This window comes from Coffea arabica, chromosome 4e (genome assembly GCF_036785885.1).
Source record: "Coffea arabica cultivar ET-39 chromosome 4e, Coffea Arabica ET-39 HiFi, whole genome shotgun sequence".
Taxonomy (NCBI): domain Eukaryota; kingdom Viridiplantae; phylum Streptophyta; class Magnoliopsida; order Gentianales; family Rubiaceae; genus Coffea; species Coffea arabica.
Window position 1 is genome coordinate 565624 of NC_092317.1, and position 21673 is coordinate 587296.

The 21673-nt window shown below is 37.5% G+C and overlaps 4 protein-coding genes across 8 annotated transcripts in view; 1 reads left to right on the forward strand and 3 right to left on the reverse strand.

Moving 5' to 3' along the window:
• LOC113741293 (replication protein A 70 kDa DNA-binding subunit B-like) overlaps nt 1-1492 on the forward strand; it is a 78124-nt gene extending 76632 nt beyond the window's left edge. For all 4 annotated transcript variants that reach the window (XM_072046878.1, XM_072046880.1, XM_072046881.1 and 1 more), the window contains one exon: nt 760-1492. In XM_072046878.1, the coding sequence (XP_071902979.1) occupies nt 760-1215 (456 nt within the window). In that variant the 3' untranslated portion in view covers nt 1216-1492. The remainder of the gene's footprint in view (nt 1-759) is intronic.
• Nucleotides 1493-3710: 2218 nt separating this feature from the next.
• On the reverse strand, nt 3711-8850 carry LOC113739556 (uncharacterized protein C23H3.12c). 2 transcript variants are annotated; one of them, XM_072046883.1, is made up of 9 exons: nt 8218-8850; nt 7737-8013; nt 7520-7584; nt 7272-7370; nt 6335-6382; nt 5283-5352; nt 5071-5142; nt 4327-4452; nt 3711-3981 (listed from the first exon to the last, which is right to left on the reverse strand). In XM_072046883.1, the coding sequence occupies exons 2-9, from the start codon at nt 7959-7961 to the stop codon at nt 3841-3843; spliced, it is 846 nt and encodes a 281-aa protein (XP_071902984.1). In that variant the 5' UTR covers nt 7962-8013; nt 8218-8850; the 3' UTR covers nt 3711-3840. The 2 variants fall into 2 exon arrangements, with proteins under 2 accessions (XP_071902984.1, XP_071902985.1); XM_072046884.1 differs by lacking the exon at nt 8218-8850 and having other exon boundaries at nt 7520-7619; nt 7737-7877.
• Nucleotides 8851-9241: 391 nt separating this feature from the next.
• Nucleotides 9242-12716, reverse strand: LOC113739918 (O-fucosyltransferase 36-like). Its single transcript, XM_072046885.1, has 3 exons — nt 11146-12716; nt 10465-10714; nt 9242-9781 (listed from the first exon to the last, which is right to left on the reverse strand). Exons 1-3 carry the CDS (start codon nt 12483-12485, stop codon nt 9605-9607), a joined length of 1767 nt encoding a protein of 588 aa, XP_071902986.1. The 5' UTR covers nt 12486-12716; the 3' UTR covers nt 9242-9604.
• Nucleotides 12717-13917: 1201 nt separating this feature from the next.
• On the reverse strand, nt 13918-18119 carry LOC113739780 (uncharacterized). The gene is made up of 7 exons (XM_027267115.2): nt 17865-18119; nt 17112-17534; nt 16962-17014; nt 16428-16465; nt 15984-16302; nt 15465-15778; nt 13918-14814 (listed from the first exon to the last, which is right to left on the reverse strand). The coding sequence occupies exons 1-7, from the start codon at nt 17875-17877 to the stop codon at nt 14130-14132; spliced, it is 1845 nt and encodes a 614-aa protein (XP_027122916.2). The 5' UTR covers nt 17878-18119; the 3' UTR covers nt 13918-14129.
• Nucleotides 18120-21673: the final 3554 nt, after the last annotated feature.

Sequence of the window (21673 nt, forward strand, 5' to 3'; positions counted from 1 at the left end):
GTGATATTCAGGAAAAAACAGTGATAGCTGTCAATGTGTCCATTTTCCTAGATAACGTTCTGAGATTTGAATCCAATTGAGCTATCCTATAAATGAGATATCAAATTACCTCTTCCAGCCCCTTCTTTGCCAGATTTGATAAGTTTTAGGTAAATAAGTAAATAGAATTTTTTTGCACAATTGCAACTGTATATTTAATACTATTAGAGTTTGTGCACGATTGGACAATTAGATAATTGGCCATTCTTCGCATTACAGATCCAATCTCAATCGAATTGGAACTGCATGTCCATAATGAGTCAAATAGTTCTGCCTTCTTTTCACCAAGTCACTTTCCGTTGATACAACAACTGGAACATCTCTCCTTCAAAATGTGCTTTTGTTGGTCTATATTAATGGGCCAAATGAACGCAAAAGATTTCGGCCTTTTTAGGCCTTTACCCGAATAGAAAAAAAAGTGAGAGTTTTATTTAGTTCATTGAGGTCCAATGGTAATAACTATCGAATAATCTGATTCTTATGCTCCTTTTCTTGGGTATGAATGCTGCTCTCACCATGTAAAAGTGTCATGATTGTAGGAAACAAAAGATTATTTGCTTTTGCCATCTTTCACAGTAATTCCATAATGTCTTGGGTATAATATGTTTTGTTTCCTTCCATAACTTATGCTTGGGATCCACTTCTATTTACACAACATGAAGTTACTCAGAATTTGAATATCATTACTAATTATTTATACTTTAAAACAAAAAAATCCAGGAGCTTAACTTTTCTGCTGAACTATCATCTGCAATCAGAAAGCATGCGATTGTTTGTTTCATTCGCTACTATGAGTCAGATTATCAAGGCCAGAAGGAAGGCAAATATAATATTATCAAGGCATACACTACTGAGGAATCAGTTCACATTCCAATGGCCATCACAACTGCAGAAACGAATGAAAAAATTCCAGACATTCATGCAACTGTCCTGCAGCCTACCACGAAAAATGAATTTTTCAGTCCATCAACCAAAAAAGTGCTTGATACCATCGCTGAATCGTCTGCTGCTGCAAACGAAGTGCTGCCTACAGTGACCACAGCAAAGAGGGCCTTGGTTTTTGGAACTGTGCCTCCCGGATTTGGTTTGAATTCTGCTGAAGCTAATACACCTACCTCGCTGTCTACCAATGCACCTGGAAGTCCCTTGAAGAGGCAGCGTGATAATGAACTCTGAACTTCCTTGAAGCCTTTTGAATTGCTGATTTTGCTAATGTTAAAGCACTTTACAGCTACATATCTAATCTTGCATCTTTTGACATAATATTGATATCCATTAAGAAATTGTTCTTTTGTGCACCTTAATGGATCTCAATATGTGATCTTTTGTAATTGCAGCCTATGATTGTACTTTATATTAAGTATTTAGCAAGTCATCTCCTGTCTCTGTAAGACTAATTTGAACTTGAAGATATTAAGCTATTTGTGAAACTACTTTTCAATCTTTTGTCATCTTCTCTTATCTTTTGCAATGCTAATGATTTTTTTGTTTTGTTTAGTCTCATATTGTTAGCTGCATACTTGATTGGTCTTATATAGAAATATATGACAACAGATTATAGGGGGCCTAGGCTGTGCTTAGCACAGCCGATAACCTACTAGTCTACCTATTATATAAGAAAAAAGCCAAGTTACTATAACACCCCATCTTTTTGACACATGTATTGCACATATTTTTGACAAGTGGATTATTGGTCATTTTAGCTAAACTTTTCCTTCCCTTTTTTGATTCAATTGGGCCAAAATAATTAAAATATTTTTTCTCTGAGCCAAGTTACTATAGCACCCCATCTTTTTTACACATGTATTGCACATATTTTTAACAAGCGGATTCTTGGTCATTTTAGCTAAACTTTTCCTTCCCTTTTTTGATTCAATTGGGCCAAAATAATTAAAATATTTTTTCTCCTTCAGAAAATCAACTGTGTCGCTTCTTCTTCTTCTTGCGACAAGTGCTTTTATTTTTTATTTTTTAAAACTAATCTAACTAAAATTGTCGCCATGTTCTTTTTTTTTTCGTCGAGATGATTAGCTACTTAACAAAGAGAAATTTTTTTTTATCCCATTTTACATTTTCTTTTCTTCCTTTTTTTTCTTCATGTCTAATCTCTCATATTTGCTCTATTCTTAGATCATAATGTTATAGTCAACTGGCATTTGTTTGTTAAATTTATAGGATGATGCTATTATTTGGTATTTTTCATGGATAAAATGTGAAATATTAAAATATGTAAAAAGATCTTAGAATTCATTTTATACCAATGATCATTTTCTATGAAGAATAGAACAATAATTCTTTCTTGTCTTTTCTCCTCCCACGATTTGATTTCTTACTTCACATTTTTTTTCTTTTTCTTTGTTTTTTGGTTACATTTTGTAATTATCTACAATTTTGTGTATTTTTAAAGAGAAAAAATATATCATGTGATGCTTCCACCAAGATAAATCTAGCTAGGCATTCTTCTACCTATGTGTTCTATAAGATTTTGTATATGTTTAAACTAACGTTAATTTTTGTTTGTTTTTTAATTATTCAGGTTCTGTAGTATCAATTGGGTTGGCATATAAAAATTGTAGTTGGTGGTAGAAGTCACAATTAAAAATTGTTAGAAAATTCAATTTTGATTAGGAAGATGTTTTTGCAATAAAAAAAAATGGTTCAATTCTAATTTGTATATGTAGATCTGGAAACATAGCAATTCATATTTTTTATCTAACCTTGCTATTTATATTCTGGAGCTGCAGGATAATGTTGTCACCTTTAAACGGGATTTAAATAAATAAAGAAAGAAAAATGTGAAACTTTAGAGTAAATTATATTGATGTTGAAGATTGTGACATGTCTTAGTGGCTTTCTAAACTTTTTCTCATTATTAAAATACTGGAAGCATTATGACTGCTTTTGATTTAGTTACAACTAAGACTATGCTACTAATTAATACAGCAATGCACTTGTAGTGTATTGATTTTCTCTCTTTTTTGGGTATTATCATAATAATAGTTCAAAAATCTTTATTCAAATCACAATAAATAGAGGTATTAACTTCATAGATGGAATTTCTCTTCACAACAAATTCTGAGGGAAATTTTATTTATACTCCATATTTTATTAATTGTATTCCTACAATAAATAAAAACTATATGATAAAAATAATAGTGAAAATGTGATTAACAAAAATGAGAGTTCAAATAACATTTGTTAATTTTAATTGTTTTGAGGCCCAATTTTCTCCTATATTTCTATTGATTTATCATGTGCTAAAATAATTTGATGTTATGTGTTTGACTAAATTTCTAGGGGGCCCAAGCTGTGCTTTGCACAGCTCAAGTACCTCTTGTATATATATATAATGTATATGTAGTCTTCTTGGAACCGAAAAGAGTACACATTCATGATTTAACCAAGCACATGAAACAATTACTAGCTACTGCTTACTGAATGAAGAACATCATATGAAACCAAAATTCGCAGCCAGCCGCCCGGCCTGCTGCTGCATCTCCTTTTTCACTCACTATCAAAACCTAAAATTAGACAATACCATATCATTCAAACAAACAAAAAAAAGCTTTTAGCAAACGGAACCGTATATATATATATATAGTAGCATATGCCCGTCCAGTTCTCAGCATCCAGCAATTCAGTGCTTCCAGACGTTTTAGTGATAAGCAAGCTGAGAAAAATTGACCGATTTTCTATTTTGAAAAATCAATTCAGCTTGGCAAAATTAACGGCAGTGAATCTATAATTTCCTTTTTGAACTGATATGTAACTAACACTAAAAGAAAGGATGCAAAACTTGAACTACAATGAATTCCTGTACTTCAAAACATCATTTGTCTTTAATGAAAATCTCTGGCATATTTCTGATACAGTAGACTCGTTGGCACTTTCTGCATCTTTGCCTTGAAGAAGCTTGTGAAGCTCATCAGAAGGTTGCAATACCTAATAGTGATGTATATAACAACATACTCGAGTCAGTAGGCGGTAAGGATATGAAATTCCATCTTTCCACCAAAAAAAAAAAAAGGAAAGAAAAAACGAAAACGACAAATGAGGACCCAATTTTTTCTCATTTTTTGAAACTGAATGCTGGCAAAAACATCTAACTCAGATAATCTTTAGAGCTATACATATATAATCAGAACCAAACTTACCAAATTTATCCCAAAAGAGCACAATACTAGAATGGTCCAAAAAGTAATCAGAAGATCACGACAAATATTAACTAGTACCATGCCGCAACCATTTTGAGTCAATGTCTAAGAAGAAATCAGTTTGAAATCCTACCCAAGGAGAACCAAGAGAATCAAATTTTCCTTTTTCAGAGTCCTGCAGTCCTTTGTTCTCCTTCTCAATCGAAGAATCTTGATTAGTGGAACCATCTGACACTAGCTGCAGAAGTTTCTCACTTCCCTGAAAGCATAAGCATAAACAGTTACATCAATTGATATATATATATATATATACAACTTTAAATGAAACATTTTGCAAAAAAGCACGTTAAATGGGAAGAGGAACTTGCAAAATACATAAATATAAATGTAGGGCAGAAGACAGATAGGCCCGTAGACTATAAGTTGAACGCTGAGCCTCCTCAAAGGATTTGGTTGAGATTAGCTATTTTTAACTCCCAAGGATATACCTATGCCAGGGATTAATAGGGATACAGTGGATGCAGCTTACATATGATTATCACGTTTGTCAAACTAATGGCTGCAGAAGAACATTAAGACATTGTTGCTATGGCAACAAAAGGATGCATGTTTCTTCATCCATGTGGGCAGAGCTGGCAACTCAAAGTACATCAAGGCACTTAACGATATACTGTGAACTGTTTGAAATTACCACTGTTATGTACAAGAGTAATCCCAAACTCATTTCTTCAGGAGAATCATTTTCCTTTTCTCAAACTCCTGGAAAAATAATCTGCAGCAGATGCTGTTGAGTGGACCTAACAACTTCATGCTAGCCTACACGTGTGATCCAACAACTCACATGCAAGAGGAAAATGAACTCCAAAAACTATCTCACCTTGAGAGCTCTCCAGTGAGAATAAGATCGGAACAAGAACCAAAAGAACGGAATGTTAGGCAACGGTAGGACCTACATAAATTTCACAAGATTATAACCCAGTAAAAAAGCAACAAACAACTTCAGCAGAGAAGAAAATGATGTATCAAAAACTGCAACATGTTCAAAAGAACCAAATGCGCTCAATATTGTAGGCAAAAGCTAGTACATACTGCTAATATTGCTGTAGCGGGAAGCAATGTAACTGATCCATAGAAGTACTTCTTGTGAAGAACAGCTCCCCTAATACTCATGCAGTAAGGTCATAAGTTAATTTGATGAATGAATTAAATGAAACTGGCCAACAATAATAAGAAAAACCCTGCATCTGCTAGTTTATACATGCATCAAAACTCTCTAGTAAAGGGCATGATTTACACCAGCAATTAGTAGGACAACCAGTAATAAGCTCCAAACAGGCATGATCGATTCAGGAAAACGATAAGAGTGGCCGATGAAGAGAAGGAAACAATTCTTCGCTAAAGGAGGGGTGTCTAACTTACCAGTCTGGTTGGCATAAAGTATCAAAAATAAAAATAATAAAAAAAAGCCTCAGGCGGTGAATAAAATTAAGGAGAGAATACTGACTTTTCAATTTTATCCTGTTGCATTCTATACCATTTCGAAAATTTGGACAAAAAAGTGGCATTCAGAAGTATCTTGCACACTTAATACATGACCATGAAAAGGATTTCGCTATCCCCACCTCTTCTTCGTCCTACTTCTCCATTTATCACCCCTAGTGGACATACCAAAGTCTAATGAGACATATAGCCTTCACAAACAGAACCTATCCAAAACTAAGTTCTCCTATCTAAATATATGTCCAAATGCAAAGGAAACTTAGATGCACTTATCCTAATATTGTTGCTAGGCAGTCTGCTCCAAGACCATATATATTTGTTCAGTTTAAGATGTCAAAGACATAAAAGAGATATTTGCAATCATTTATCTGGACATTCTTGTTCAAATGTACATCATATAGTCATCTGCCATAACCACACCATATTGATGCAAGGAAATAAGCAGGACTGTGACAATTGAAGCGAAGTGTAAACTTTATATGTTCCAGAATTAGGAGTCCATATTAGTGGGTGTATTGGGTCAAGGTAGATTTTCCAACATGACAGCAATTTTCAAACAAATCTGGAACCTTTAGAAGCATCTGATGTTAGCAAAAATGATAACATTAACAACAATCTAATCCATAGTAAGCAGAATTTACCTTATGGCAATATGCTGTATCCTTCTGCGGACAAGTCGTGCATTCAAACTGTAATATTGGCAAGAGATTATCAGAAAGAATCCAGAAGAAGTTCAGATATACATGTACATAATTACATACGAATGACTAATTGCATCCTACAATATTCTTCTACTCAAAGGAAATTTAAAAGCATATTATATGAAGCAAAAGTAGAACTTTGAGCTTTGATTGAAGCTTGGTTAGGTCAACTCCCTTTATTACATCAAGAAAATTAGAATGCAAACTCAAAGGAAATTTAAATGCATATTATATGAAGCAAAAGTAGAACTTCGAGCTTTGATTGAAGCTTGGTTAGGTCAACTCCCTTTATTACATCAAGAAAATTAGAATGCAAAGACAAGAACCATCTCCAAAAATTTATGGATAAGTAATGTGCAGATAACCACCCACCCTCCCTCCATACTCTCTGCACTTAACTGATGATTAGCTATTTGACCCTTTACTCCCTCTTAACTGCTTCTCAGATACACAAAAGAAAGTTAAAAAGGATGAAAGCTGAAATTTTCAAAATTTTAGACAACAGAGTATGTTTAACATCAGTATCTATTATTGTATTTCAAGTTTTTTTTTTTGTTTTTTTTGAAGTCTCTAGCTGTGCATAAGTTACAAGAGATATGTTTCACATGCCAAAACCCAGGCAGAAAAAGCAAAAATGAGTCACCATACAGGACCATCAAATGAAGTCCTTGGTCGTTAATATTTGAAATATTCCAGGTTGCATTCATGAAATCACAGCTCTTGAGTTCTTGTCCATCACAGTTCTACATCTTCTGTGCACCATAACCATACACACACACACACACACCCCAAGAGAAATAGATAAAAACAAAGGACGAGAGGGTGCTCTTTCCCTTGAAAGCAGGCAATTCTTACTGGGAGGTAAAAGCAGGCTAACCTGGAGGGATAGGTGATCTCAACATGGGTAGCCTCCTTAGGTATGGATTTCAAGAAAATTTCTGATGGCTTAACCCGAGACAAAAGCTTCACACCCAACCTAAAACCCATTTAAAAAAAAAAGAGAATAGTGGCATCAAATTCCAACAGGAGAAGCAATGAAAAGCCAGAGCTGAAAAAGACCTAAAGACTATAGTAGTGATAGTGAAGAAAATCTTGAGAAGTAAGACAAACAAAATGTAGCCATACCTGTGAATCTTGCTCTTAAAAGTCCCCCGGGGAGCTTCTTCCAGCTTACCCCAAGCTCTATTCATCTATAAATTTGCAGTAAACCCAAACTTACATACCACTAAAAAAATATACATATAAAAGACATGATTTCAAAAGTCCATCGGTACATACGTAAGCGGAACAATCAGGAAAGATATAAATGTAAAGGGGAAATGCGAGGAGGAGGAGGGAGGACCTTGTTGGCGAAGAAATCAATGAGGAGTTCGACATTGGAATGAGAGGGCGGCTTCTGCTGAGGGGAGGAAATGGTATTCCATAACTCTTTGAATGTGGAGGGCGGCGCGGTATGAGATGATGAGGAGGAGGAGGATGAATGGGAGTCGAGTGAAGAAGAAGAAGATCTGCTGCTAAAAGCCCAGTTCCTCCCTCTTATTGGAAACACCACCACTCTAGCTCTCATCGTCAAACAAATTGGGCTTTCCTCTTTTATGTTGTCTTCTTCTTCTTCTTCCCTAACAATTAGGCGTGCAGAGTAAATGAGAAATCTTTGCTAGATGTTACTCGGATGAGCTATTCTAGACATGGAATCTGAAATATATCTGATGTAGCAAAACAAATTAAAAAAAAAAGATATGGATATATTTGGAAATACAGAGTGGGAAGCAGGACAATGACTCGATTCTAATTTTGGTTAATCGAAGAGGAAATATACGTACGATGTTGGACGAAGCGGCGGGCACCTCCTGCAGTGCTACGGATGTTAGCAGGACAGGACAGGTAGCAGTAGTATTTAGTACTAATAGGGCAACTGACTATCCTAAGGTGCGAGTAATAGTCCTCCCCTCCCCAGCCCCCCTTCTGCTTCCACATCTACTACACAGCGCCTAACCCTTTGCAATACGCTTTCCCTTTACTTCTTCTGCTTGCAACAGCTTTCTTTCCGCTAACGACTGCTTCGCAATTCATTTTCCAAAAATGGCGACTGACCTCCTCATCTATCTAAACTCCACAATTTATTAAGTATTTGGTGTTTCGTAATTTGAATCTCACTCTGCAACTACATACGTACCAAAACAAAACAAAGACCTACAGATGCATACCTACACAAATATACTCTCTGCCCATGTTGAGTTTAGGAGGGGAAAAAAATTGATCCCAGAAACGTCTAGTTTCAGAACTCAAACAAATATTAAATTACGATCGATGCCTGGAATGGAAGTATCTATATGTAACTATGAAGATGATATGTTCATAACCTCACAAGTCGCCTGGTGGTTGAGAATTCTACTGCAAGCGACCGTGTTCACTGTCAACGTCTAGCCCACCTAATTTAATTCAACCGGATCTCCCCCCTCAAATCTTTTTTTTTTTTTTAATTTCTTAGCTCTTATAGACATCTCAATTGGTTCCCTCCTAAATTGCATTCATCGGTAAGATAAGATAGTATAGGTATTACCCCATTTGTAAATTTAAAAAAAAAAAAAAAAAAAGTAGTGGTACGTTATATTATCAAATTGTCATGCAAAGTATAACTTCAATGAAGATCAGAATTACTTGTGTTTGGATTGCATTTTTCTAGATTTTTTGTAGAAAAATTACTGTAGCGATTGCATTTTTCTAGATTTTTTGTAGAAAAATTACTGTAGCGATTTGATACATGTGAGGTAAAAAGGTGATTGGGAAATGTGATCGTGGAAAACTAACAATTTTTCTTTGAAAAATGGCTGTCCAAACAAGAAAGAATACAAGTACTGCTCGCGAAATTATATTACTATCAATCATACACAACAATACGTATCACAGCTATCTGAAAAAACCAATACATATACATTTATATATATATATATATATATATATATATATATATATATATATCAGAAAGAATATGGTAGTCAAGTCATCTGCAGGGGTGAACCACCCATGGAGTGATCAGTAAAGGTAACATCTGTCAAGCGCAACAAAGCAAAAACCACCCTCTTCATCCTTTTCATTCATCTTCTTCAGCACAAACCAGAGTCGGTGATCACCCTCCATGCTTAAGACTCGAAAGCTAAAGCATATGCTTGAGCCAACTCCGTCCAGAGGACAAAAAATCAACTGTTTTCATTCATCTTCTGCGATAAAATTTGGCACTTCATCGTGGCAGAGGTACTCATCACACATTGATGCAGATCCCCAGTCCTTCCTAAGCCGCAAAATATCTTCTGTGAAGGTGGATCCAGAGGACCCAATAAACGCCGTCGACAAAGCACAGATAGTCTTATCCAGCATAGCTTCCACCTAAAAATTTTGACGAGTTAAACCATTTAAAAGCAATAACCAAAAAAAAAAAAAGGTGCAAAACCCAAATAAGATCAACCCTCTCGTCACTCTTCTATCCAGTTCTGTAGTAATTCCTCTTTAAAATATATATATATATATATATTCTTCTTCCTTTTCTTTTTAAATTGTATCATTTAGACAACAAACATCAGAAACACTGGCCACAACACGAAAACAAATGACCTCAGACGAAAGCTATCGAGGGTGGATTCTCACACTCTACCAAAAAAAAAAAAAAGAAATTCCACTAGAATAATCTTCTTAAACTGATCCATATTCGCAAACTCATTTCTTCTTCCTTCTATATCATCATCACGAACCCCAACATCAGAAGCATTGGCCACAACACCATAAACAGCATCCTCAAACGACCTCACAAGAAAACTACTGAGGGTGGATTATTGTCACATTATGTTCCTTAAGTTTCCACATTCGGAATGAATATCAAACGGAAAAGAAAACACAAGCAAATGCAACGGGCTAAACTAATTGAATTTGCATACTACAGATCATTCCTTGGTTGCTAATCAGGAGTAAACTTGACAAGGTCAATTGCATGCCCGTCTAATGCCAGTAGAGATATCCAAGGAGTAACATAAAATTTGAAAACTAAGAACATTATATAGAAATCATAAGCTCACCTGAGAGTCAGCCTCAAGCCCACGTCTGTACAGTAAAGCATCCCATTTCTCTGCTGAACTCCGTCCAGGCCTCTTCACAAGTGGTACAGTCTTCCCATTGAGGACAAGAAGTGACTGGAGCAAACCTGTTTCACTTTCCGCGGCATCAGTGGAAAGATATATCACCGGAGTGTTAGCTCGTTCAACCACTCGATTGATGCAATCAGCAGCTTGAGGAACAGGGTAGAAGCAACTCGGTTGTTTGGCATTGCTGATATAAAATAGCAGGCAGGGTTAGAGGTATGGTGCTGTCCAACAATCCACTGTGGTAAAAAATATTCTCCAGAAACTACAGTATGGTAATGAAAGGAGGGCGGAAGAAAAAGCCCAAAAGTTTGTAACTGAAAAGCATGATTTTACTCTCATGATGCTTAAATGCTGCCATTATAGCCAAGACAACTGATGTAGCCCCTTAATCATTCCAGAAACCAAAAGAAAGCTCCTTCTAGTTCTATTTCACCCAAATAACTTAAACTTGCCAACAGACTAAGACGGTTAAGGGGCACAGACTCCCAGACAAATAGTTCGACTGAAATCCTACAACATGCACATCCAACCATAAACATATCCCAACACTTAAAAGGGAGATCCTAGAGGATGCATTGCTCAATACTGAAACGAAAAGATAAAAGGAAAACATACCAGAACTTCAAGAAACCATGTCGGCGGAAATGAAGGGCGATAAAATCCCTTCCAAGAAATGTTTGGACAAAGCGCTGGGCAGTGAGCAAAATGAGACGACTTGGTTCGATCAGTGTTTTACATTTATGAGCAATAGGACCTCCAGGCTGCGTCACCCACTCCCTCTCCACATCAGCAAAGAACACGTCTCCAATCGCAATAACATCATTGTCAGTAGAAAATTTGGACAGAACATCCTGAATCGTCCTTTGCTTTGGATTCTTAACGTCATCAGTCCAAGCAGACTCAAGCTTAGGCAATGAAACACCCAAGGACTTCAACTTCTTGACGCGTTCATCGTCCATAAAACAGGGCTGGGGCGACGAGAAATAACAAAGGAACTTATCTATACGCGGACGATTCTTTCTACTCGCCGCAAACTCCTCAAAAGTAACCACGACTTTCCTTCCCAAACATTTATTGATGTGATCAATATCCAACACCCTATGAAACTCGTAATCAACTTTGGAGCTGGGAATAACCAGAGCTCGGTTGAGCGCAGCCGCGAAAAACATATGCTTCTCCAAGCAAATGAGATGGTTGGACATCTGTCCCGACACGCACATTGCAAACAAGTACATATTGGATTTGGGATTCCAATCGATTGTTCTCCTCTGGGACGAAGGCCCCCGGTCCACCTTCCTGCATCCGTCAAAACCTGCTCCCAGGGTGGGGTCCGTAGAGGTATTACTGGACAAGGAATCTAGCGGATCTCCCAAACGATGGGACGACAACAAAACTTGTTGAATCTGCTTATTCAATGAAATATGGCGGAGCAGATCGGATTTCAAATCTTCTAAAAGAGCAGGAGAGGATAAAGGTAAAGAATCGACAAGGTTAGAAGAAGCATTGGTGGGATTTACAGAAAAATTAAGAGGGTTATGTGGGAGGAGGGTGGTGCGATTCCAGAGGGTGAAAAGGCCAAGCTGTTGCTGCTTGAGGAGGTAAAGAGCATGGAGCTCGGACTGGCGCATGCGATTAAGCGAGGAGGAATCATAAAGAAGGTTGGAAATGGGGGTGGTGGTATGGAAGAGGTTCCTAATGTCGGTGGTAAAGTAGAGGAGGAGGAGGAGGAGGAGGAGAGGAAGGAAAACGGCGAAGAGGTACCTTTTATTGTTGAAGAAGCTTGCAACAGAAGTGAAGCGAGAGTTGGGGAGTCGGGGGAAGTCAATTTGGAAGGCGGAGGAGGAGTGGCGGGGGGACTTGGAAGGGGAGTGAGGGAGGCCTCTTCTTTCGTTCTGTTCGATTAGATGCTGTCGATCGTCTTCTTCGTCTGACGACGACGACTGAGACTCCATCATTCTTTTTGTTTTTTTTTTCTATTTTTAAAAAAGTACTTGAGAATTCTTTGCTCTGCTCTGGTAAATTGATGGAAGACCAAAAATGTGAGATGATTCTGAGGAGCGGGAGCGGGAGTGGGAGTGGGAGTGATGGAGGAGAATGAGATCTAACCCCCGAGGCCACCACACCAGATAATTCACTCTGATTTGTAAGCAGTATTTTGTAAATTGCAAGGAATTAGTTGGAACTAGGAAGTGTCAAGTACACTCATCGTCGGTTGTCGAGAAAGCGACCTGCTACCGGACCCAGCTCAATTTCCTCGCCGCCTCCCAAAAGCCCAATTTTCTCTGATGTCTGGGCTCTAAGCAAAAAAAAAAAAGCCCAACCTCTTTCCCTTCCCAAAAAAAAAAAGTTCTCCTTTGAATTGAGTGGAAACAAGACCCAACACAAGTATCACGTACCAAAATGCCAGCCCAAATGTCAGACTTAGAAGCCGAATGCTAGTACGATACACATAAACGCCAGTCAGTACAAGTCAACAAATGAGTTCAATGAATCAACATTAATTGGTTATGTTATCGTTATGCAAAAAAAAAAATATGTACCTGGAAACGAGATCGAGGAAACCATTCACTCCGAGTCAAGAATAAGAATTTAGAGCTGCTTTCTGATTCTAATCAAAGAGGATACTTTTTTTTTTCAGAAATGATAACTGTTGTATGACCTAATCTATATTACACTAGAGGGAGGAGGCCAGACCTAAGGAGGCTTAGGATAATTCGAAGGGGATTGAATCACCTTCAGATCAAACGTGTACATTATGCACTTATTTGGATTTTTTAAGCAAAATCACTTTAATATGACAATTGGTGAGAGGTACAGTTTGAACCTTGTCTCTCATCCTATCAAGCTTTAATGCTAACCAAAGAGGACACTTGAAAACCCTTTAACTAAAATATTAACCAAAAATCACTCTCACCAAAACCAATCCAGTCTCTGTACACATATCGTTACTTCCTTTATTCTTTTCAACTTTCGTGCTCTCAATTTTGTAATGCAGATGCAGATGGACGCGACTAGCTATTTCCTTTCCTTCATTAAAAGCTTTGCAATTCCTCCTGATCTGACTTTAACAAAGTTATCCTCAACCTCAACAAAACAGGATCTGGTCCAAACGCAACGCTGTGCATCAGCTGCCAGAGACAGAGGGGTGTTCATACTTCCCAAACAATCGAAAAACCAGCTTAACCAATCTAAATTGGATTTCAAAAAAATCAATCTATATCCCAACTTTATATTTGGTAATCTACTTTTTATCCTTCCATTTTCCCGTACTTAGCTGCTTCTAAGCTGCTACTAGGAATTTTGTTATGTCTCGGAATACTTTTCTCATCACTTTTAAATACTGGTAGGGAGGACATATAAACCCCCAATGCTTCAGAGTGGTGGACATGGGCAATAAATCATATCCCTGGTGGTATAAATTAAATGATTATACTAGATAGTCATCATCATATATAGCTAGAACAAAGATTTTCGAACAATACTGTGGTAAGAAATTCCATCCGACGTAACCACAGATTACCAGGTGATCTACACTATACCTCCAGCCTGATGGGAAGATCTGCAGCATCAATCAAATCTACCATGTACGTTGAACTAAGCTAACTTTCTTCAGCCACTTCAACCAGTCTTCCACGAACCCATTTCTTAGTCACACTAGCTGACTTAGATAATTTTTCTTCGTTACCAGATTCGGAGGACTTTACTCCATTCAATAGGGGGTTATCCTCACGCTGTGGGCTGCCGCTCAATGCGGGATCGACCATACGGTCTGTGCAACTGGAAGACTTTACCCTTCCGGCACTATCCAACAACACAGAAGCCACACTATAATCTTCAAGTCTAGTTTGGCGGAGCTTCTGCACGTCCGCTGTACCATTCACTAATCCTCCCAATGCAGGTTCCTCGAAACTGAACCCCATCATGTCACTCGATGCATCCCCTAAATCTTGCAAAGCAGTATTCTCAAATTTGAACCCAATAAGGTCACGATTACTTGATCTTGATGTTTGAGCTCCATTCACTTTTCTTTTAACAATTTGGTTTGGATTTTCAACATTTTCACTCATTTCCAACTTGGCCAGGCCAACAAATTCAGGTGCAGCCAGTGATATACTTCCACCATCATTTTGCAATTCTTCCTGTCCTTCATCTATGGAACTAATAGATTGGATAGCTTCAGCGATTAGCTTCCTAGTTTCGACAAGGGAAGCCTGAGCTACAGGGCTCTTCTCAGCAGCTACTTCAAGAGCCTTGGCAGCTTTCTCAGCTTCAGCAATCAACAATCTGCAACATAGGAAATCTGGTTCAACATCAAAAGATTCTACAAATCACAATTTGCGGCTAATGTTCAGAATGTTTATTGCTAGCTTCTCATCATCTACCAAAACCCTGAACGTTCATCAATATCCAATAACCAGTAATCTGAACTAATCAGGTCAATTGGCAATGCAGGAGCTCATGCATGCTGACACAACTTAAGCTCTCCTCCCTCTACAAACACTGAAACCACTTCTATATTTCTATATCTTTTCATCAATTTCATAGGTACATGCACATACAAAATACACATATATGTTCCGCCTCATACCGCTCCCTTCCTGGTTTGTGTTACTTCACCACCCACAGAGAATGCTAAAACTTCTTCTCAGAGGCAACTTCCCTAGATAAGACCACTGATGTTGATAAATCAGGTCTTCTTGCTCAAGGAAATAATGTGGAAATTCTTTTCACTCACTTTGTCCACTATTAAAGCAATTATCCTTCTTCTGATAATGAATGTTTTTGTCCCGGGAAAATCTTTTTGTCTTGTATTGGCAACTTTCCCAACCCTAAAGAAGAGGATCTATCAACTCCTCACATTGATCACAAAATCCACAGTTTGGAAAGAAAAAATTACTTTGAAGAGAAAAATATGAGAACTATAAAAAACTTACCTTGCCCTAGCAACAGCTTCAGTTTTCTTGCTCTCAGCAGCTGCTCTTTGCGCCCTGATGTTCTTTAACATCTCTAATTTTGAACTCGCCAAAGGATCCTTATATGGGGCCACGCTACTCCTCTTCAACATTACACGTTGAATATGGCTCTTGGGTTCAGGCTTTGAAGAATCATCTGAATCAACTATCCTCTTGGAAGGGCTTCTCTTCCTTGTCTGTCCATCAACACTTGGCTTTCTCCTTGGCCTCCTTTCAACCCCTTCTGTTATGCCATGATACTTTGCCAGACCCGAGCAAACCCGATTTCGATATTCCTAGGTAAAATAAATTAAAAGAAAAAACTTCACAAACAGCGGTGAGGAATATATAATGGACTGTGCAAAATAAGACTAAAATTGAAAATGTTATATGCAATAGCCCTCAAACAAACATGATTTACTGCCATTGAGTCAAGGGAAGTTTTCAATCACAAAATAAAAAAATAAAAAAATAAAAAAGTTCTTCTGGACAAGCTCTTACAGGGTCAGCCCATTTGGCTGAAATGGACTCGGAGATCTTGCTCCTTTGTTCGAGAGACTTAGGTGCTCTCTTGCTACCCTTTGGTTTTGGTGTTCTTTTTCTTTCTTCAATGCTTTGCACCCACTCTTGCTCAAGCTTTTTATCCAGAATCTTATATGAGTTCCACTGTAACTCTGCCTCACCAAGAACACCCCTTCTTGAAGCTTCTGCAAGTAGATTTTGCCACTCATAGAGGCAGGTCTCTTGCAACATTAACTTATTGCGACGTTTTTCCCACCCAATTCGCACACCAACTCCAATTTTTACCCTTGTTTCTTCACTACACAATCATTTAAGGAAGATTCAGAAAGGTAATTCAATACGGTCTGCAGACTTAAAATATCTTGCAACTACCATTGCAATACAAGGTCACAGTAGCAGTACAAGCCAGCTACAGAAACTGACCTTTGAGCATGGCCCAAGTTAATTAACTTCATCTTGACCTGTATCAGCAGAAATTGTTAACAAAACCACACTAAATAATCAGTAATGCCAAGAATTAGCTCATATTTAGTGCTGAAAATCAGCTGGCTTTCTGTTATTTAATATGAACTCGATAACCATACAACATCATTTAAACTTAGACATATAATTGAAAAATAAGTCAGACATATTATTTAGACTATTGAGATATTCAGGGTAAAGTCTGCCTATTGTGTCCTAGAGCACTAATGGTGATTGAGCAACAGCAGTAATGTTCACTACAACTTGAATTCCAATAAAAGCTATGCATTTCTGGTTCAGAGTAAAACCAAGTCAGTACGTGAAATTGATACCATTTACCAAATTCAACCTAATGATCAGACAGGAATTGTGAAAAAGATTATAATGTCTGCAATTTCCAAACACTAATCAAATAGCAGTTTATAATTACATCCTCCTCATAATTTCTACAACATGGCAGAACTTCTACATCAGATAATTCTTACATGACATCACCTTAGGATCCTGCATTGCAAGCCTGGTTCTCTCTCTAATCCTCTGTAAGGTTTCTGCAAGGGATTCACCAGATTGTTTTAGACAAATCAGCAGCTTAAAAACAAATAAACACTTGTTGTACATGAAAAAAACCAGCTGAAAAAGAATCACCAGGACTGTGCTTCCTTCCTTTGTTCCATGGGGTATTCCCTTTGTTAGCTTTCGAAATCCTCATCCTTCTCAACTTTTCTCTGTCATTAGGTTCAGTTGAGTGGTCACTTGAGGATTGCTGCTCAATCCCATGAGGTACAGCGGAACTTCCTGAATCAACATCAACCCTCAAACTAAATTCATCTTTTCTCTTGGCCAATCTTGTTGGTTCAAGAGTAGCAACTGCCTTAATCACAAGTCGACCCCTACACACATGAAGCCTCCCCAGGTTATAGTTGATAGCTTTTTCAGGGACACAGACAAATTTCCATGGAAAAGCCAATAATCCCTTCTGATTTCTGTATACAAATTCATGGTGTAGAATATTTTGAGACCTAAATATATATGGAGTATTCCCAAGACAAGACCGTGCAGTAGCAATATCTGCATAAAAAATGAAGAAATTGTATGAGTTGACGAGTTACAGTCAAAAGGAGTTCGAAGCCCACGAAGCAAAAGAAACTCCAATACCAAACAAAAGTGAAATTACAGGAACAATCTTTTGACCACAAACACGAAACCCTGTAAGTAAATCGCACATTTCCAATTTGAGTAGCTAATGAAGGAAACTGGGAGACCACTAAAGCTAACGAAGCTCGAGGAAGTTAACACCCATATAAAATGAGCTGAAATCATTTGGTGAAAAACACGAAAGCCAGAAAAATAAATAAGAAATGCGAAAACCAAAACGGAGCAAGAAATGTTTTTGAGTACCTAATAAAGGCATGGGGAGGTCATCCAGGAAACGGGCACGATTTTCAGATAGCGCGGTAGGGTAAGGTGGCGTCTCGGGGAAATTCCATACACTTAGTCCGGAGGTTAGAATTGGCGGTTGGATATGGTAAAAGCGGCGGGGACAGCGGAAGCAGAGAGTGAAGCAGCGAGGAGTGGAGCTGCCTGTGCCTGGAGAGCCACACAGCTGCTTCGTCTAGATGTCGCGGAACCTTGCACATGATAATATGGGTTGGCTTTTCATTTCTCGATATTTTTCTGGACTTGGCAAAAAATAAAAAACTTTTACTTGTGTATTTGTACAATTTTTTCATAGTCTGATACTTCTTTTTTTCTCTTGGGGTGGAATGGAAATTCGCCAAAATAAAGAGAACTCGATTAATGTCTTTCGTGCAAATTTTTGAAGTCCCCCTACAGGAAAAGAGAAAAGGAAAGAAATAATTATATGAGTATTCTAAGTAAAAGAGGTGTTAACCTGGGTTGAAAGTAAGAATGTTTTCTTATTATTAATTATTTTACCACTTTTCAAGATATAAAATGCATTTAAGAAAAAAAAAAAAAGATAGACTATTTGAAAATGTGTCTAAAGTAAACAATACCTACTAAAAAACCACTACTTTCGTATATAATAATGCATATCCATACTAATACTAGCTTTTATTGTGAGGTCTAGATAAAAGCAACTTAATTAATAATAATTGTTAGTATGTATATATATATATATATATATATATATATATATATTGGGTTAGATGAATATTATGTGGGTTAAAAACACACGCATTACAAAAACCCTTTATCTTTTAAGTTAAATAGGAGATTTTTCCAAGCCTTGACAACAAAAATGCAAGAACTAGACCTCACAATTTAAGTAATTGCCTTTATCTCTTCCTTCTTTTTTTTTTTTTTTTTGTCTATTATCATCATCTAACTCTAACTTATACTAAAGAGTTGACCTAATAGAGTCACGGAAACTGACGAAACTAAATCACCATCGGATTATATGAGTGTCAGAGGCACTTACATAGATTTAAGTGAAGTTATATTAAGTGATAATTTTTAGATGAAAGGTAAAATTTGAACTCCCATCCCACCAAGACATATGATAGCCAACTATTCTAAAGAAAGTTGGTTGAGTAGTTTGCCTTTATCAATCAAGTAGGATTCAGTGAGTTTGTTTGGACAAGCCAAATTTGGTTTGTTTAATTTGTTTTCACAAATTCCAATCATTTTTTTATCTTTCCAATCACCTTTTTATCTCACATACATCACATCACAAAAAGTGCTACGGTAAATATCTCAAATAAATCATCCAAATAAACTCTTATCCAAACAAACTCAGTGTTATTTTATAGCTCAAAGTTGGATTGAGCGTTGGGGCCACTAATTGATGACTAAAATGACTACTTCCATTAACAGAAGCCCACGCCCATGGATTACATCCACAATTCCACATATAATTATTACATGCGCGGGCTGTTGTTGTACCCAGAATGCTAGGCTGTTAAAGGCTTTCAAAGAAAGTGCAGTCGTACTATGGCCCGAGGAAAAATCAGAAAATGGGGAAAGAAAGGGTCAAAGCCAGTAAGGTTGGCCGCTGACTCGTCTTTGGCGGCGGTCTGGCATTGGTCTTGGTCTGAGGCCCGGGAACACCAATTCCAGCGGCCGCTGCCCATTTTAAGATTTTATTTTTTGTAAAAATACATACAATAGCAATTTGATAAATATAAGTTAAAAAGGTGATTGAAAAATATATTTACGTAAAATATAATAATTTTTTAACAGAAAATTACAATCCAAATTTTTAACATCAAGGCAAAAACACAAAAAAAAGTCAACAGAATCACCACGGGTTAACTCTAGAAGTAGTTAGCCACCAATAAAATTTTAAAATTCTACTTATGTGCGGTGACCTGGATTCTAATATTCAGATTTTTCTGAAAATTTCACCAACGAATATGTAGGCACCCATCTAAATCGGTAGTGATTCATCGAATTTCTCTTGACCTCTTTAACCTCGTTTTCATTTGTTTTATTGTTTGGATGGAAAGCTTTTGAAGTTTTTTAAGAAAAGTATGTCATAACGATGTGATAATTGAGAAATGTGTTGACAATAATCATAATTACTATAAGTTATATTAGATTTTCAAATTTAGTTTTTTTAATTATTAAAAAAATCAAAATTTAGATACAAAACTAAATGAAATTTGTAATAAAATAATTAATTATTTAAAATCAAAATCTATAATGAGTTAACACCAGCGGGATCACGAGTCAGTTAACCAATAGGACCACTGGAGCAATTCTTTTGTTCCCCCTCCTATTTTAACAGTCAAATTTTGCTCTCCAGTCCAAACCATTTCAGAATCCCTCTACAGATTCACAAAATCGTATATAACTCTTGAATCTGATCCGGGACACATCCCACAGTACTTGCTGCCAGAGTAAGCAGCATAAGATTTAAGTCCAGTTATAAGTTGATTCCTGTATCCATCAACCAAGAAAAACCATGGCCGAGAGGACTCGGATATCTACAGTAACAACTCAAAGCAGACCAAATTTCGGCGAAGAAGCAGCAGCATTGACAATCAGAAGAAAGATGAGGGCCGTTTCCTTACTTGCCGGCCTCCCAATTCTGTGCATAATGAACAATTTCCAGAATTCGCGCTCACTACCATGGCCGACTGATACAAGCTCCGCCAGTGCCACTGATTCATCCACCGCCGACGACGGTGATCCTACATCTGGACAGGGGGAACGTATAAATGATGAAGGTGATGATCCTGATCAGATGCAGTGTGTAATATGCCTATACGATGTTTCTAAGGGCAAAAAATACAGGGTCCTTGCCGAATGCAGACATGGCTTCCACGTTGACTGCATCGATGCTTGGTTGATGCAGAAGTCCAATTGCCCGCTATGCCGACGTTCGGTCGCTTACACTCCGGCCGGGAACGGGAAGCACCAGCAGCGTAGAAGTAATGAAGACGATGATCAGGAAGCGTATTATGAGATCGTAATTGCCTCCATCCTATCCTTTCTGGATCACCTCCGGACATGGTTCCTGAACCCGCTTGCATTTGACCGCTCTTGTCACGATTACCACCAAGCTCATCTTTGAATCCCAGCAATCATCTTCTCCAGTCTCACCAACACTTGCAACCTAATCCCTATATTACCATTTTCATTCTTTCTTGTATTTGTATATCACAGATAGCTGACTTGTATTGTATATCACAGATAGCTGCTTGTTCATATTCCAAATTACTACTGTTGGTTAATTGGCAAATTCTATAGTACTGCCTAGTCTCCAGTCACTTACCAACAAATCGGTTAATCCCAAGAAAAATGGTACAGCCCAGCAGCAGTAACATTGAAGGCCTATTGGGTACATTATTCGAAAGTTGAAAAAGTTTCTGGTAACAGACTAGTAGTATCTGTGACAATTCCAGCTTATCTCATCCATAATCCATTGCGAGCCATTTATGTCACAAATGCAACCATATATATCCCCACGAACAAAAATGCAGGGGGTCTTCCTGATGTTCCACAGGAGTCGCAAAGCATTCTACAAGAGGTGATAGAAAAAATTAAACAAATTTTCTTGTTTATTTTTTCCACCTGATTTGAGACTGCAGGGGCTTCTCTGGATGGGGATGGTAACTGTATCAGCAAACCAAACAATCGTAGCGACAATTACTAATTTGCAGTTGAATTTGGCAACATTCAGACACTTTTCAGTTCATGGTTCGTTTATGCCTGCGTTATAACCTACAATTAGGAGTGGGCTC